This window comes from Pteropus medius, unplaced genomic scaffold, assembly GCF_902729225.1.
Source record: "Pteropus medius unplaced genomic scaffold, Ma_sr-lr_union100, whole genome shotgun sequence".
NCBI classification, from domain to species: domain Eukaryota; kingdom Metazoa; phylum Chordata; class Mammalia; order Chiroptera; family Pteropodidae; genus Pteropus; species Pteropus medius.
The window spans coordinates 11196869-11212115 of NW_024351729.1; the positions used below are offsets into that span (position 1 = coordinate 11196869).

The 15247-nt window shown below is 32.5% G+C and overlaps 1 protein-coding gene across 2 annotated transcripts in view; it reads left to right on the forward strand.

Annotated features, from left to right (window-relative positions):
- The window catches only part of NBEAL1 (neurobeachin like 1), a 128383-nt gene that overhangs the window by 94224 nt on the left and 18912 nt on the right, over positions 1-15247 (forward strand). For both annotated transcript variants that reach the window (XM_039844472.1, XM_039844473.1), the window contains 7 exons: positions 1395-1504; positions 5100-5217; positions 6312-6409; positions 8495-8611; positions 11006-11095; positions 12952-13061; positions 14145-14317. In XM_039844472.1, the coding sequence (XP_039700406.1) occupies positions 1395-1504; positions 5100-5217; positions 6312-6409; positions 8495-8611; positions 11006-11095; positions 12952-13061; positions 14145-14317 (816 nt within the window). The remainder of the gene's footprint in view (positions 1-1394; positions 1505-5099; positions 5218-6311; positions 6410-8494; positions 8612-11005; positions 11096-12951; positions 13062-14144; positions 14318-15247) is intronic.

A 15247-nucleotide genomic window follows, 5' to 3' on the forward strand; every position in this document is an offset into this window, starting at 1 on the left:
ATTTAAGGTACTCTTAGCTTGACAATTTCTGACATTCACCAGAGCCAGCTGCTGTCTTGCACTGCTGTCCTGGTGGCTTCCATTTCTAACTATACATCGCCTCTTTCTTTGAAATAAGCTAGGTGGGCGTACGCAAAGTATATTAGTTAGAATGCCAAAAAACAATATTAGTATTATAGTACTTGCTAAAAGATTTTAATAAAACCAACTCATAATTGTGCAAGCAAGAAAATTTTATTATTTTTCTCATAAAAATTCTGAGATGTGGTAGTTTCAAATAGCTTAACAATATCATCCAAGCAAAGTTCCTTCTGTATTTTCACTCTGCTATTCTAAGTGTTTTGGCTTTGTCCTTGGCTAGTTCTTCTCATGGTTACAAATGACCAACAGTTCTAGGTATCATAGGCAGATAAAATAGTGTTTTAGAAGTGGGACTGTTAATTCTTTGTGTCATTTCTTAAGACTGAAAAACCCTTTCTTATAACCACCTATTATTGTCCAGAGCTGGGTTGTATACCAACCCCTATATCAGTCACCTGCATCAGGCATGAATTACAGGGCAGGGATAGACAACTTGAATAAAATCAAGGTTCTTCTGCACATGGAGAATGGCTCTCAGGTGGGCGACAAACATCTGCTATACAGTGATTGGGTTAACAGAGCCAGTGTGTCCTATCATTCTATGATATTAAATCTCTCTCCTACTTTGGGACACACTGATATTTTAAGACAGTTTCTTTTATGAAGGCCTTTTGTGTTAACACTTTTTCCTTCCTACACTGTATGAATAAGAAAACACCATCTTTGGTATAATTTTATCAAAATAATATGTTCTAACATTATGAGCAAATCTTTATGATATCAGTATCTATTTAGAATAGTTGTATGTAAATGTATTGTTCTTCTATAGACAAGTATAACTCTTCCATTGAGTGAGTTTCAGTTTTAAGTTAAACCAAAAAGTTACAAGGAGCTGTATTTTGTAAATTAACTATTAGAGGGAATAAGTTAATTATTTTTAATTCATATAAGAATTAAAGAAGAATTCTTAATATTGAGTTTTTGTTCAGATTAAGGTTTTGGTCATAGCTATAGTTTACCTCATTTTCCTCAACAACAACAACAATTATGAATCTGATCTACCTTGTAATAACTAACTTAAAACTTTTATTTTCATTTACTTTTTTAATCAGCTGATAAATGCATTCCAGTAGATAATTATATTTACGTGTTCAGTAAATTTAGATCAAGAAGAGAACTTTATTCTCACCTTTCACTTGTAACTAAAGAAGAAACAAAGCATTCAGTTTTCCTAAGGAATGCGCCCTCATATTTGTTTTACTTGATTTATTTAAATCTAAAATGACTTGATACATTTATTTTACACATCTTAGAATTTAACTTGGGTCGTCTACAAGTTTCCAAAGAACTAGTAAATGATGTCATTCTCCCCAAATGGGCTAAGTCAGCTGAAGATTTCATCTATAAACATAGGAAAGCTCTGGTAAGATTTTTGTATTTAGTTATTAGTGAGATTAAGATAAAGATGTATGTGTTTTCCAGAGGATGGACTAGGGTATATCTGACTATTAATTATTTTTCTAGATTAATTTGTAATCTGTTATAGATGATGTTTTAGAAAGTATTATGTAATTTATTTTGAGGTTATAAATCTTCTGATATTGCGAAGGTATAGTACAGTCCCATGGATATATAGCAAAAAAGAAAAATTTCAGTTCTATAATATATTTGCTTGTTGTATGTGAAAGTATTTCAGTCACCAAGCTGTTATAGTTTGATGTTTTGTAGTTCCCACATTTGTTTGAAATCTTATAAGGATAAGTACGTTTTGTTTTCTCTGAAGGATTTCAGTAAGTTTTTTACTAAGATAGCTAAATCCTAAATGCCACTTGAAAAGATATTACTAATTTTTAGCTAAATTTCCAGTTTGGAATCAAACGACTATTGAGAGTTAGTTTAATGTTGATTTTGTGTAATTATCTTGCAGGCAATGTATTTTTTTTTTCTCCACAATAACACACTTAGTTCTCTATCTAAACTGAAATGTTGCCGACTCTGAAACTAACTAGGCCAATACTTGGAAATATTCCTTGTCATTAGTACATAGTTTGTCAAATTTACCAAATTCAGGATTAGATTATAATATTTGATTAAGGAATTGGGGGTGGTGGGGTTGGTAAAGCAACTCTGAAAAGTAATCTTTTATAGCTAGCCAGGAACTTCTCAGATGCTTTCTTCTGTATTATTTTTGACATGCATTAGGGGGTCCAAGGATTTCATGAAGACATGCTCCTTATTAATAAAATGTTAGAAGTTATGTTTCAGTTATGCATTGCTGTGTAACAAACTATTCCAAAATTTAGTGGCTTTAAACTACAGCCATTATATCATCTCTCACATTTCTGTAAGTTGACTGGTCTCATATGGGCAGTTCTCCTGGTCTTGTTTGAGGTTCCCATACCCTTAGAGTAATTGGCAACTGAGTCTAGAGTCATCTGGAGACTTCATTGAGACACTGGGGTGCTGGACTTTTCTCTCTCGTCATATAATCTTAGGATAGCTCTTCTTCATGTGATCTCTCTACCTGGATAGCTAGACTTCTTACATGGCTGTTCAGGGCTCCCCAAGAGTACAAAAGTGGAAGCTTCCACACTTTCTTAAGGCTTAAGGCTGTGAAGTGTCACAGCATCACTTATGCCGCTTTGTAATGGTTAAACAATAACAGAATCAGGGCAGATTCAAAATGAAGGGAAAAAAACTTCATCTCTCAGGGATGGAACTGAGAAAGAATTTGCAGCTACCTTTAATCCACCACACAGAGTCTGCCCCTCTAGCCCCAGATTATTCACTTTTCTCCAACATGCAAATTATGCATATTTCTTCTCAAGACCCTTCCAAAGTTTCATCTCTTTAAGGCAGAGGTCTTTAAACTTTCCTATAAAGAACCAGATAGTAAATATTTTCACTGTGTATAAAGTGTGTGTCAAAATTCTGCCATTGTAGTGCAAAAGAAATGGGTGTGGCTGTGTTGTACTTGTATACAAATCTGGCAGCTAGTAATATTTGGCCCACAGGCAGTAGTTTGCTGATTCCTGTATTAAGGCTTGAGACCTGACGTCCAGAATCTTGTTATTCATCTAAATCAGGTCCATGTGTGAGTGAAACTACTCGGGAGTATCTTCTCTTGGATCAAAAGACTGAGAAGTAAAAAAAACAAGTTTTCTGCCCCCATGTAACAACAGTGGTGTGACAAGAACAGAAGAGTAATAGACACTCCTATTCTAAATGGAGAAAAAACAAGAGACACTGTAGTAGCTGGTTTATAACAACTCAGAATTCCAGCAGGGACATGTGCTCAGTTCCTTTATTAGGGTCTAGTGCTATTCCCTAGGAGTGGTCTCCATGGCTCTTTTGTTCTACCCTTGGGCTCTTGGACAACCCCCACCCCCACACACCTGCTTTGAGTCATCCTTTTTTATTAAAAATAATTTTGTTTATATGAGTATCTTTATCAGCTTCTTTACTAACCATAGTAACTTGGAAGCCAAAGTTCTGTCTTTTGTGAACAGATTCTCTTTCAGTCTGAACTAATACAGTTTCTTTAAACATTTTGTGATTGGACAAAAACCGTTCCATGTTACTTTGCAAAACAGTCCCTTATCTCTTTTGGGCTGAGAGGCAGGCTACTGTGGGAAAATGCCCTTAAGATTCTTGTTAAAAGAAAAAAAAATTCAACTGAGTAAATTTGAAGATCTATTTGGCTTTATTCAGTGATTCAGGATATAGGCAACATCCCATCTAGCAAATAGAAAGGGTCTCTAAGCTGTTGTACAAAATGAAAAGTTTTTATAGGCAGAAAGGAAGAAGGAAAAGGATGTTTCTAACAAAGTGGACTATTTCAGACATGGTCAAAGTTCTGTCATGCAGGTTACCTTACTAGGACTGATCACGTAATTCCAGATTGTCTGGTTATAGATCATATTCCTGGGAGAGGCTGAAGCTGCAATGAGGTTAGATAATAAGTCTTGGTTTGCTGATGTGGGGCTTAGCACAAGTGACTCCATTTGGGACCTATTGTCTCTTTTTTCTGTAGAATTCTTGAGATGCTCTGTTTTGAGTGCAACTATGATGCACAACCTTAAATCTTTGAGGTCTCAACAGATTGTTTGACAGCCACGCTCTTGGACTAAACTTCACCTGAGACTGTATTTTACTGGTGACATTGATTTGATCATTAACTTAGGCCATTTGTCACTTCAAGAGTCTTTGCTCTCTAGCGATATTAGAAATAAATAATTTTATTTTGAACCCAGCAAGATCTGGCTCCTTTATGTTTTTAAAAATTATGCTTAAACCCCAAACAGTTTTTTTTTTTTTTTAAGCTCATATTACTCCTCCTACATGTTATCACAGGCATCTAAAAGAGTCCAGTTAGCACGTAAAAGCATTCTGCCTGGAAATCTCCATCCCCATATCCACAAGTTCATTAGGTACCTTTTCTACGTTTCATGTAATGAAAACATGGTCCCCTTTTCTCCTGTCTCCAATAACAATTTTCTTATTGCCTTTAAGTCGCCTTGGAGGCTCTAGGTGGTCATTCAGGCCTCTGCCTGCCATCCAGTCCACCTCTTGGTGGGGCTAGATAGGGTGAAATGGAGGGAGTGATTTGGAGCATTTTTAATCTACTCTATTGTGGTTTCATTTCTTTCCTTGAAGTTTTAGACAACTTTTTCACTGGAAATTGCACAACAAAGACGTGTTCCAGAGCTATCATTAATTTTTTTGTCGTTAATATTTGAGCTATTAGAAGATTTATGTTATTTTCTTTACCCATTAGTTAGGAGATGCATTTGTAGCAATATTAACAAATATGATGTCTACATTGTACAAGATAGAATATAGTCAAGATAGTAGTAAATAGTAAAAGTTTAACAAGATTTTACGATAATTTTATTTAAAGTGGTAAGATTTTGTGTGGAAATGTTTAATTTGATTTTGCTTTAAAAAGTACCCACCTTTACATTGTAGTTAGTTGGAAGGTATCTTTATGTTAATTATTGCATTCGTCCTTTTTATAGGAGTCTGAATATGTTTCTGCTCATCTTCATGAATGGATAGATCTTATTTTTGGCTATAAACAGAGGGGACCAGCTGCAGTGGAGGCACTCAATGTTTTCTATTACTGTAGTTATGAAGGTATAAGCCTATATGCTTTTTTTCTTGCATTATATATAGAAAGTATTATTTAATGTGTGTTTATACATGGTATTTTGGACATAACTATTTTACATGAGAAAGACTACATTTAAAAAATAGTGTTAGTGATCTTTTCTATTCGAAAGATAAAGAGACCTGCTTTTATAAAAAATAGTAGTTAAGAGTATATATGCAAATCTAATTTTAAATGTCAATTATTGGAGACATAAAAGTTTTTTTTTTATCTCTGGCCTTTTGTGTCCTATTCACTTGGGTCCTAAATTAAGTATTCAGTATTAAGGTGTTAGCCAACTTTGAAAGAAAACCTTTAGAGTTACAGATAACAAATTCTTCAAATGACAAATAAGTTGACATTATTCTAATATTCATTAGCTCAGGATCAAGAACATTTTCTGAAGGCTTTAAAAGGCTTAAGAAGTAGTTCGTTCTTTTCTAATCCTTTAGTAGCCCTAATAGTTCTAAAGATTGTAAATAGTATGAAATAATATGAATTTGAGCAGAGCCCACATGTCTTTTGATAGACAAACATGTTTTCATTCTATAATAGTTTTGTAGGGAGGTAGTATAGTATGGTGGTTTGGAGTATAGACTTTGAAATCAGACTGACCTAGTTTGGCTAATTAATAACCATGTAATCTATATTAGGTATGGCTGGGTATAATCAGTTAATCATAATATCACCTTTCCAATTATTTGTTAGAGAAGCAGTATTTTACAACAATATTTTTATGTACTTATTACACTTGTTTCAGCTGGACTATCATAAGGAAAACAATTAGGTGTACTATGAGTATAGTTTGTATTTTTCCAAGAGAAACTTTTATAGACTACCAGTTGATTTGTTTAAAATATTGTGATTCTAAGTAGTGGATGGAATTTATTCTTATACATATTTAATTAGGAAGTTTTACTGTTTTTTTTTTAAATTACCTCTTACAATGTTCTTATAAGTTAAAGAATGGAATAATATTTTGATGAAAATATACTAATCAGTCTCTGATATATTAATCACTTGTGTGGCTCGCTGATTTATTTTTACTCTATAGTGAGTTGACTACTTATCCTGGTTTTAGGAGCTGTGGATCTGGATGCCTTAACAGATGAGAAGGAAAGAAAAGCCTTAGAAGGGATGATTAATAATTTTGGGCAAACACCTTGTCAACTGTTAAAGGTAAATCATAAAAATTGTTCATTACATAAGAAGTCTAGAATTTAATTGCTAAGTAATAGTACTACCAGTATTTTCAAGGATTTTAATGGTGTAAAACCTTATTTCAGAATTATTTAGAATTTGGGAAAAATATACTATCACTTTATAAAAAAATAGGTTTAAATGATTGTTCCTATTTTGAAATAACAAAATATTATAGTCAAAAATCCACATATACAGTCAATTACTCTTAAATCACAGAGGACTTACAAGAATTTTTAGTAGCCGACATCTGCCCAAAAAGGGCACTTACCATTCAGAGCCCAAATCTAGTCCTAAAACTCAAATTTTTTTATAATATATAACATAAAATCAAATTATAAATATTACTATATTTCTTTCCTCATATGGTATCTGAAGTGAAATTATTGACCTGATTGTATACAGTTTTAGATTCATAGAAGTTAATCTAATTTTAGGTTTCAAAGATATCTTGATCTTTGTTAGTAAGTGAATTTAGAAATAAGAAATACACAATAATATACCACTTATTAAGTCAATACTTCCTTATACAAGCACAGTGTTAGGTGATTTACCTAACCCTCACAGTAAATATTCAATTATCCTCATTTTTCAGATGATGAAGGCAAGCCTCATGGAAATTAATACATAGCCCACACACCTTAGATAAATCAAATACTACCTTTTCCAAGTTTACACAGCTGGAATGTAACTGGGGCAGGATTTGGATGTATGACCATCTAACTCCAAAGCCTTTCTACCATGCCATATTTCCTCTGAATTCAGAGCTGTTTGGGCTGTTATCCTAATTTCGACACTTTCTGCCTTAGTTGTATATTTATTTGCCTCACTATATTATAAACATGTTAAAGACAGCAACCTTCTCCTGATTATTTTTATATTTTTCTTGCATATAGTATGTGTGCAGTAAATATTTGTTGAATTGAAATCTCCACAGCTATTACAGCAGCAGTGTATCTAACTCTGGCTTATAGATATACTTCTGTTAATTTAGTTATCAGACTAAACTTTATAATTGTTACTATTCCTTAGCAACACTGGTACCTCCAAAATTGGTTTTTATAGAAAAGTCACATTTGAAATCAGTGATTTGTCACTTACCTGCTGATTGAAGCCAAAAGTAACAATAAAACACTTCTTTGGGCTTTGAAATAGATTCTATAATATTTTGCATCATAATATTTTAATTTTTTTTTTTACAAGAGTAGTGCTAATTTGTTTTTATCAACATAAAAATGACACGAAAAACATCTTTTATTTAAAATAAAGTGAATAATACATGGATGTTTGAGAGCTAAATGCTGAAGTACTTAACAGCTGTTATATATATTACCTATAATCTAATATTTTATGAAGATAGAAAAATCCCCGTTAGATAAAATTCTATTCTGCATTTTAACTGCTTTTGCAGTGTTACTTTGATTTATCATTTTCTTTTTACTTACGAAGGCGGTAATAATCTATGTCTCTGACATTAAAATTGAGGAATAGTTTATTCGAAAAGAAATGCAGCAATATCTATAATTTGATTTTGCTAATATTGACATTTCAATCTTATTTTTGGAATTAAAGATTTACCTATATTATAATTTATGATTTTTGAACAATGCATTTAATATTACAAAACATTAAGCACCATATTTAAGATACTGTTCTAGATGTTGAAAATCATTGAATGAATAGATTTCTTTTTTACTTTAAGTTACTTATTGCTAGTTGAGGAAGACAGACCAAAAAGAACAATATGTAAGCCAACATAGAAATAAGTGCTAAATAAAATACTAAATAAAGTAATATGTGGAGAAAAATAACATAAGAGAATAATTAATTCTGACTTAGAAATTTAGAGGGATGTCAATAAGAAAAACTTTGAAGTAGAAGAACTGTTTCTCTAGAAATGAAGAGGGTAGGAACTTTGCTGAGAGAATAGTCTGAGCAATGACCTGGAATTAGCAACAGTGTGTGCTATATAATTCATTGTAGCTAGAGCCTAGTATGTATGAATACAGTAAGAGATGTTTTAATATAATTATGAAATTATTTTTTGTTAAAATTATTTTGAAGGAACCACACCCTCCTAGATTATCAGCAGAGGAAGCAGTGCAGAAGCAGACCAAAACAGAGTCTTCAACCCTAAACCTATTTCAACACCTCCCTGAACTCAAGTCATTTTTTGTAGAGGTAATATCCAACATGGTAGCATCAAAGAGTTTTCTCTGTGAATTCTGTACACCTCAGATCTTTAATGTAGGAGATGAATTATAATATTTAATCCAAAATAGAAAATAATTCTGAATTATCTGTTCTGTTTTTAAAACAATCTTATTGAAAGCTTTTGTTTTCTATTGAGTGGTAGTCTGAACTATTTCTCTTGGCTCTCGTTCTTCTATTTCATATTTTCCTGACCAGGAAGAATAAATAATTTCATTTAAATTGCTTTTTGTGACGGTTAATGTGATATTTAGAGGGAGTCTAAAATAACTCTTAATTATAATGTCTGCTCATGTATAAAGTATGGACCAATAAGTCAGATTGTTAATTGCTAATATAGGGAGTAGTCAAATAAAACAAAATAGTTAATGCTGTAATTGAAAGAGTACCTTCAAATTCTAATATTTAAATATACATATTGAATTACTTTGAATAATTCAGAATGTAGATATGAAATGTGTTTATACCTATGAATTTGATTAGGATAGATAATATTAACTCTTTTGGCAGAAAAAAAAATGATAAAAAGTAGGAATAGTTGGGAGATATGCATAGAAAAAGCAATAGCTCTCATGCAGTACAGGTTGATAAACATATATATATATATATAACCATTTAAAAATGTAAAACATTTCTTAGCTTACTCATAGCTTACAAAACAGGTGATAGGCTGAATTTGTCTTACAGGCCTACTTTGTCAAACTCTGCATTAGAGAGAACATCATTGTAATGCGTTTCCTTAGGTTTAATATCATGAGAAATCTTTATAGAATTTCTTGATAACTCATTGAAAAAAAATTTTATGTAGTGTATGAGTTATAGGTTTATATTGAATTTTACTCAGGTGAACAATGTTGTGGTAAGCTCCACAATATTTTAATGTAAGTATGTTTTCACATGTTTGTGAAAGCACTTTCAAAATTAATCTTTGTCACTCCTTTTCTAGATGCATGTTTAACACTACAGACTTTACAAAGTTGTTTGTTTTCTGGAACTCAGAAAACAGAAACAGTACTTAGAAATGACAGCTAATTCCCAGGATGTGTTCTGGATTTCCAAGACCACCCACAGGCTTGGGAATTTGCTAGGACTCACAGGTTCAACATATAGTTAGTTGTACTCACAGCTAAGAGTTATTGCAGTGAGAGGATACAAAGCAACGTCTGCAAAGGGGAAAGCCATGTGGGGCGAAGTCTGGGGGAAACCAGGTGCAAGAGTCTTCTCCCAGTGAAGTCACACAGGACGTGCTTAATTCTTCCAGTGATGAAACGTGAAAACATGTTTTTGTCTACCAGGGAAGCTCATTAGAAACTCGGCAGCCATGGTTTTTATTAAAGGTTGATCACATAGGCACCCTCCACCCAGCATATGCCAAAATTCCAGACTCTCGAAAGAAAAGCCAGTGTTCTGCATAAGTCATGTTCTTTGTACAAGTAGTCTAGGCGTAGTGAGCCACCTTCATCATTGAAGACAAGTTTTAAATCTGTGTAAGGAAGTTTTTGCCTCCCAAGTTCCCAGATGCCAGCAAAGGGCCAACCTTGAAGGTAGGCCTTTTCAAGGAAAGCAGTCTCAGTCCTGCTGCGTTAACTCTTTCTGCACATAGGGCAACCCATAACACCCTATTTAGCCCCAATCTGATGGGCATGTAATACTATATTTATTATGTAATACTATTTCATCATGTCTAATCATTTGTGACTTTATATGGTTTATAATTCATTACTTAGTTTATGTAAAGCTCAGAATAGCACCTGGCATATAGTATGTACCCAGTACTGTTAGGTTATAATTTACCTAATAAACGTTAGGTATAATTTATGAACTATTGTCACATAAAGAGACTTAGCTCAAATCATTATTCTCTTTTACATTGTAATAAGATAATGGCGGATTTTTTCTGAGGACTATATTTTCTGGTCTTGTTGTTGTGGCTTTTAGGGAGTGCCTCAGTTAATGGAACAGATCTATTTTTTGAAAGTTAAACCCCAAAGGAAATTTCTATAAAAATAAGTTTTCCCATTTGACTTACTTGAGAAATGTACTCTTTTGTGGTCTGTATTTTCTACTTTATGTTCAAGTTAGTATGGCCAGTGAAAAGGATGCTCCTTGAGATCTACATCTCTGTTTAACAGCAGAGTTGTGGAGTACAAGAAGGGTAATAGGTTTCAGAAGTTTCGAGTTGTGCCATTCAAACATGGTATATAATTTCTTTTCTACATTTTAAATTAAATAATGGTGTTTTGATTGAGTAAAATACTATATCACGGGGTTCATTCTTGTTTAAAGAAATAGAGGTTTTCAGTAGTTTGTACCTAATAAAGATAAGCAGAATCAGCCACTACACCTATGTGTTTTATTTTATAGGGAATCAGTGATGGTATTCCACTAATAAAGGCCATTGTCCCCAAAAATCAGTCTCGTTCTTTTATGTCTCAAGGCAGTCCTGAGTTACTGGTAAGTTGACTTATACCTTCTTTACATTGCTATATCTCTATCCATTACAACTTACAAAAAAAAACAGAAAAGAAAATTTTAAAAATTTCAAGCCTTTTAAAAAATAATGGAGAAAATTTTTATAGACTTTGACCAAGTATAAAAATCTGTCTTCTATTTACACAGCTTTTGTTTTAAATAGTTACTATAATTCTAAAGTTAATCTAGAATAATGTGAAAATACCAGGAAATTTTGTAAAAGAAAAATAGGCTATAACATCTTATTAGATAGTGGAACTTATAAAGCAGTAATAATAATAACGAAAATGAGAAATAATACAGCATCAATTAAGGTTTACATGCAGAACATTTTAGTGAGTGCTATACATGAATCTTGTCATTTAATCCACCTAACAATCCTATGAGAGAGGCGGTATTATTTCCCTTCTACAGATGAGAAATTAAAACTCTTCAGAAGTAACTTGCTCAAAGTTACAGAGCTAGCAAGTAAGGGATTTGGGACCCTGGCCCGTGGGCCAAATCTAGGTCTGTCTTATTCTATTTTGTCATTTAGAAATTATAAAAATATGGAGTAAGCATAGCAGAGTGAACAGTACAGATTCCAGAATTAGTCTTGTTTTCCTAATTATGCATATTGTGTGTTTACTCAGAAAAAAAAAGGTTGAGAAAGATACAAAAATAATAATAGAACTTTTCGAGTGCTAGAATTCTTGTGATTTTCGGATTTAATACCTGTATTTTTTTCAAGGTATCTTATTTTTCTTTTTTGGTAATCTACTTTTATAATCAAAGGGGGAAAGCTTTTAATTTTTTAATTTTTAAAAGAAAATATTCACTATGACTGTCACTAAGAAGGGCAATCTTAATTCATCTTAAGTTCTACTTCTCACTTATGTTCTAAATGATATAGATAATATTTTTAAGACTTGACTCTTAATTACTTCTGACAGCCAACCAATAGATGTTAATAAACAGAAATTATGAGGAAAATAATCTCACTAAAGAAATATATTGGACAACTTTTCATGCAATAAAATAAACAGCTTGTTTTAGCATTTTATTTTATTATTAGTTTCAGGTATATAGTACATCAGTTTAGACATTTATATAGTTTATGAAATGATCCCCCTGATTACTCTATCATATTCTCTCTGGCTCTACACGTAGCTGTTACATTACTGCTGACTGCATTCCCTGTGCCATGCTCCCCAACCCCGTGACCATCTAACAACTACTAATTTATACTTCTTTAACCCTTTACTGCATTCTCCCAGCTTCCCCAAACCCCTTGCCCTCTGGCCATCACCAGGTTGTCCTCTATATTTATGAGTCTGTTTTCAATTAGTTTGTTCTTTTAATTTCTTAGATTCTGCATATAAGTGAAATCATATGGTATTTATCTTTTTCTAGTTGACTTATTTTGCTCAGCATAAAAGCCTCTAGGTCTATCCATGTCATTACAAATGGTAAGATTTCAATTTTTTTATGGCCGAGTAATATTCCATTATATATGAACCATAACTTCTTTATCCAACCATCTGTTGATGGGCATTTAGGTTGCTTCCATATCTTGGCTATTGTAAATTGTGCTGTCATGAACATAGAGGGTGCATAGATCTTTACAAATTATTGTTTTGGTTTTCTTTGGATAAAAACCTAGAAGTGCAATTGCTGGGTCAAAAAACAGAGCTTTTAATATTTAAATTGTTTTAGACTTTCTTATTGAGTTTTATGTTTACATAATCCTGTATTTTTCCCTAGATGATAAATGCTAACATCATGTGAGCACTTGGTTATCCTATGTTGCTTTCTTTAATCTTTCATATAATTTTCATTTTCATACGTTCTTTTTCCAGATAACAGTAAGCATGAATAATGTTATTGGAACCCATGGATGGCTGCCTTATGACAGAAGCATTTCTAATTACTTTACATTCATTAAGGATCAAACTGTGACAAATCCAAAGTGAGTAGATGAATATTCAAAGCAAATCAGATACGGTCAATACCCTGTTGCTAGGAAAAACATCTAAATTGATTGGTTTCATTTCGAAAGTAATATTGTAGATATCCAGATTTTTTTTCCTCTCTCCTTCCCTCTTTCTGTCTTTTCTTCCCTCCTTTCTTTCCCTGACTTGATATTGGTTTACAGACATAACAGTTTCTATAATACTATTATAGAAACAAATTATTAGAAATAATTTTTAGGTTAATTGTATTTCTGTTGTACAATATTACTTACAAATAAGACTTGATGTGTTTTATGTATTAAGAATTTATTATTTACCTTAGTATTTTTTAAAAATATCCAAAGGTTACATTTTAGGTTAAGGTGATGTTTCTTTTACTCTGAGTTGTTTTAGCTACAAGTTTATTAGGAGCGACGTCTTTTCCTTCTTATCCCACATAGGACTTAATACTGTTGTGCTTTGCACAAAGTATACCTTCAGCAAATTAATATTGCATAATAAAAGTCTAGAGCTGAAGGGTCAGAATTGGTCCTCATTTACCATTTACACACTGAAGTATAATCACTTCTTTGTGTCTTTCTACAGAATCTAGATTGGCTAAGTGCATGCATATTTCAGTGTGAAGCAGATAAAATCCAAATGCTTTCTTTGGTTGGAATGGAAAATGATCTTCACAAGTATTGTTAGATTCACATTTATCTACCTGTGTATCCCTTGTCTCAGTTTCTTTCTGACTTTCCTGGGGTTCCAGTATATCATAGTTTGTCTATATACTTTGAGGCTGCTATTTACAGAGTTGACAATTTTACTAAATTGGCTTTGAAAAGCAAGATTTAAATCTTCACACCTTCACAATCTCAACATATTTATGCTTAACCTTTAAGATTATTTGTTAGGTAAATTTTATTTAATAAAAACATAACTATAGTAAGATTAATGTATTTTCTGGAAGTCTGTCATTTATTAATATACATTTTAAATTGAACATTGAAGAGACTTATTTTTTGTTTTTCAGAGATATTTTAAAAACATTTAAGTGATCTTTTAAGGAAAAGTCTAATATCTAATTGTGTTCACAGAACTCAGCGTAGTCTGAATGGTCCTTTTGCTCCAGGGCTGGAGATCACTTCTAAACTATTTATAGTATCACATGATGCGAAGTTGCTTTTCAGTGCTGGACACTGGGATAATAGCATTCAAGTGATGTCACTTACCAAAGGCAAAATTATTTCACACAATATCAGACATATGGGTAAGCATTAACTCCCCACCCCAACCAAAATTTTTTCTATTTTTTTCTAACTATAAAAGTAGTGCATACTCTTTATAAAGTATATTAAATTTTACCTTCGAAGTGGAATGAACTTTTTGATTGAGCAGTGTCACAAGTATTATGTGCTTCCTTTAAGAATGTCTAATATATTTTGGGTATTCTAAGCACCATACAAATTAAATACAGCTTTATAGCACCTGAAAGATGTTAGGCTATGTCTTTTTAAAAATTGGTTGATAGAAATAAGAATTTTAAGACAAAATGGTAAACAAAAATCTGTCATAGTTGAATAAGACATCAACTGCCCTTTTATTTTGTTAATAGTTAAACATAAAAGAGGTAAATTTGTTAAATGTAGTTTAACCTGGTACTTTTTCACGTCTCATTCTTCAATGTAAGACTAAAACATTCGGTAAATTTTTTCTTAATAAACCGATTAGGAAAGGGAAATGGAGCCTGCTACTAATTCTGTACCAGTGACTCCAGAGGTATCACTTAGCTCAGGTTTTTACACTTTAGGAAGAATGTATTTTATATTGTGAATTTACAGTTGTAGTATACCGTTTTGGTTAAGGTCACATGTTGTATAGATAGGATTGTATTTCCCAGTGGAAGTAGAAGGCGAATAGGGATGAGAAAGCAGAGAAGCATATCGGAATTTTCTGTGGGTTCATTTCAGGCAACTTGATATTCTGCCAAGATTCTGTCAGGCATTTCCCTGCCCCATGTCTACTCTTCTCCCTCAAAGAAGGGTGACCTGAAAGAAATTTTAATACTGCTGCTTTTCTGTGTCATTCTTCCCCAATGCTTTTTCAAAGCCAGTCCTATATTTCTCCCGGTTAGAACAACTGATTTAGTAATAGTTTGAACTTAAGCTAAAATTTCTCTGTTCTATTCCAGCAAAAACAA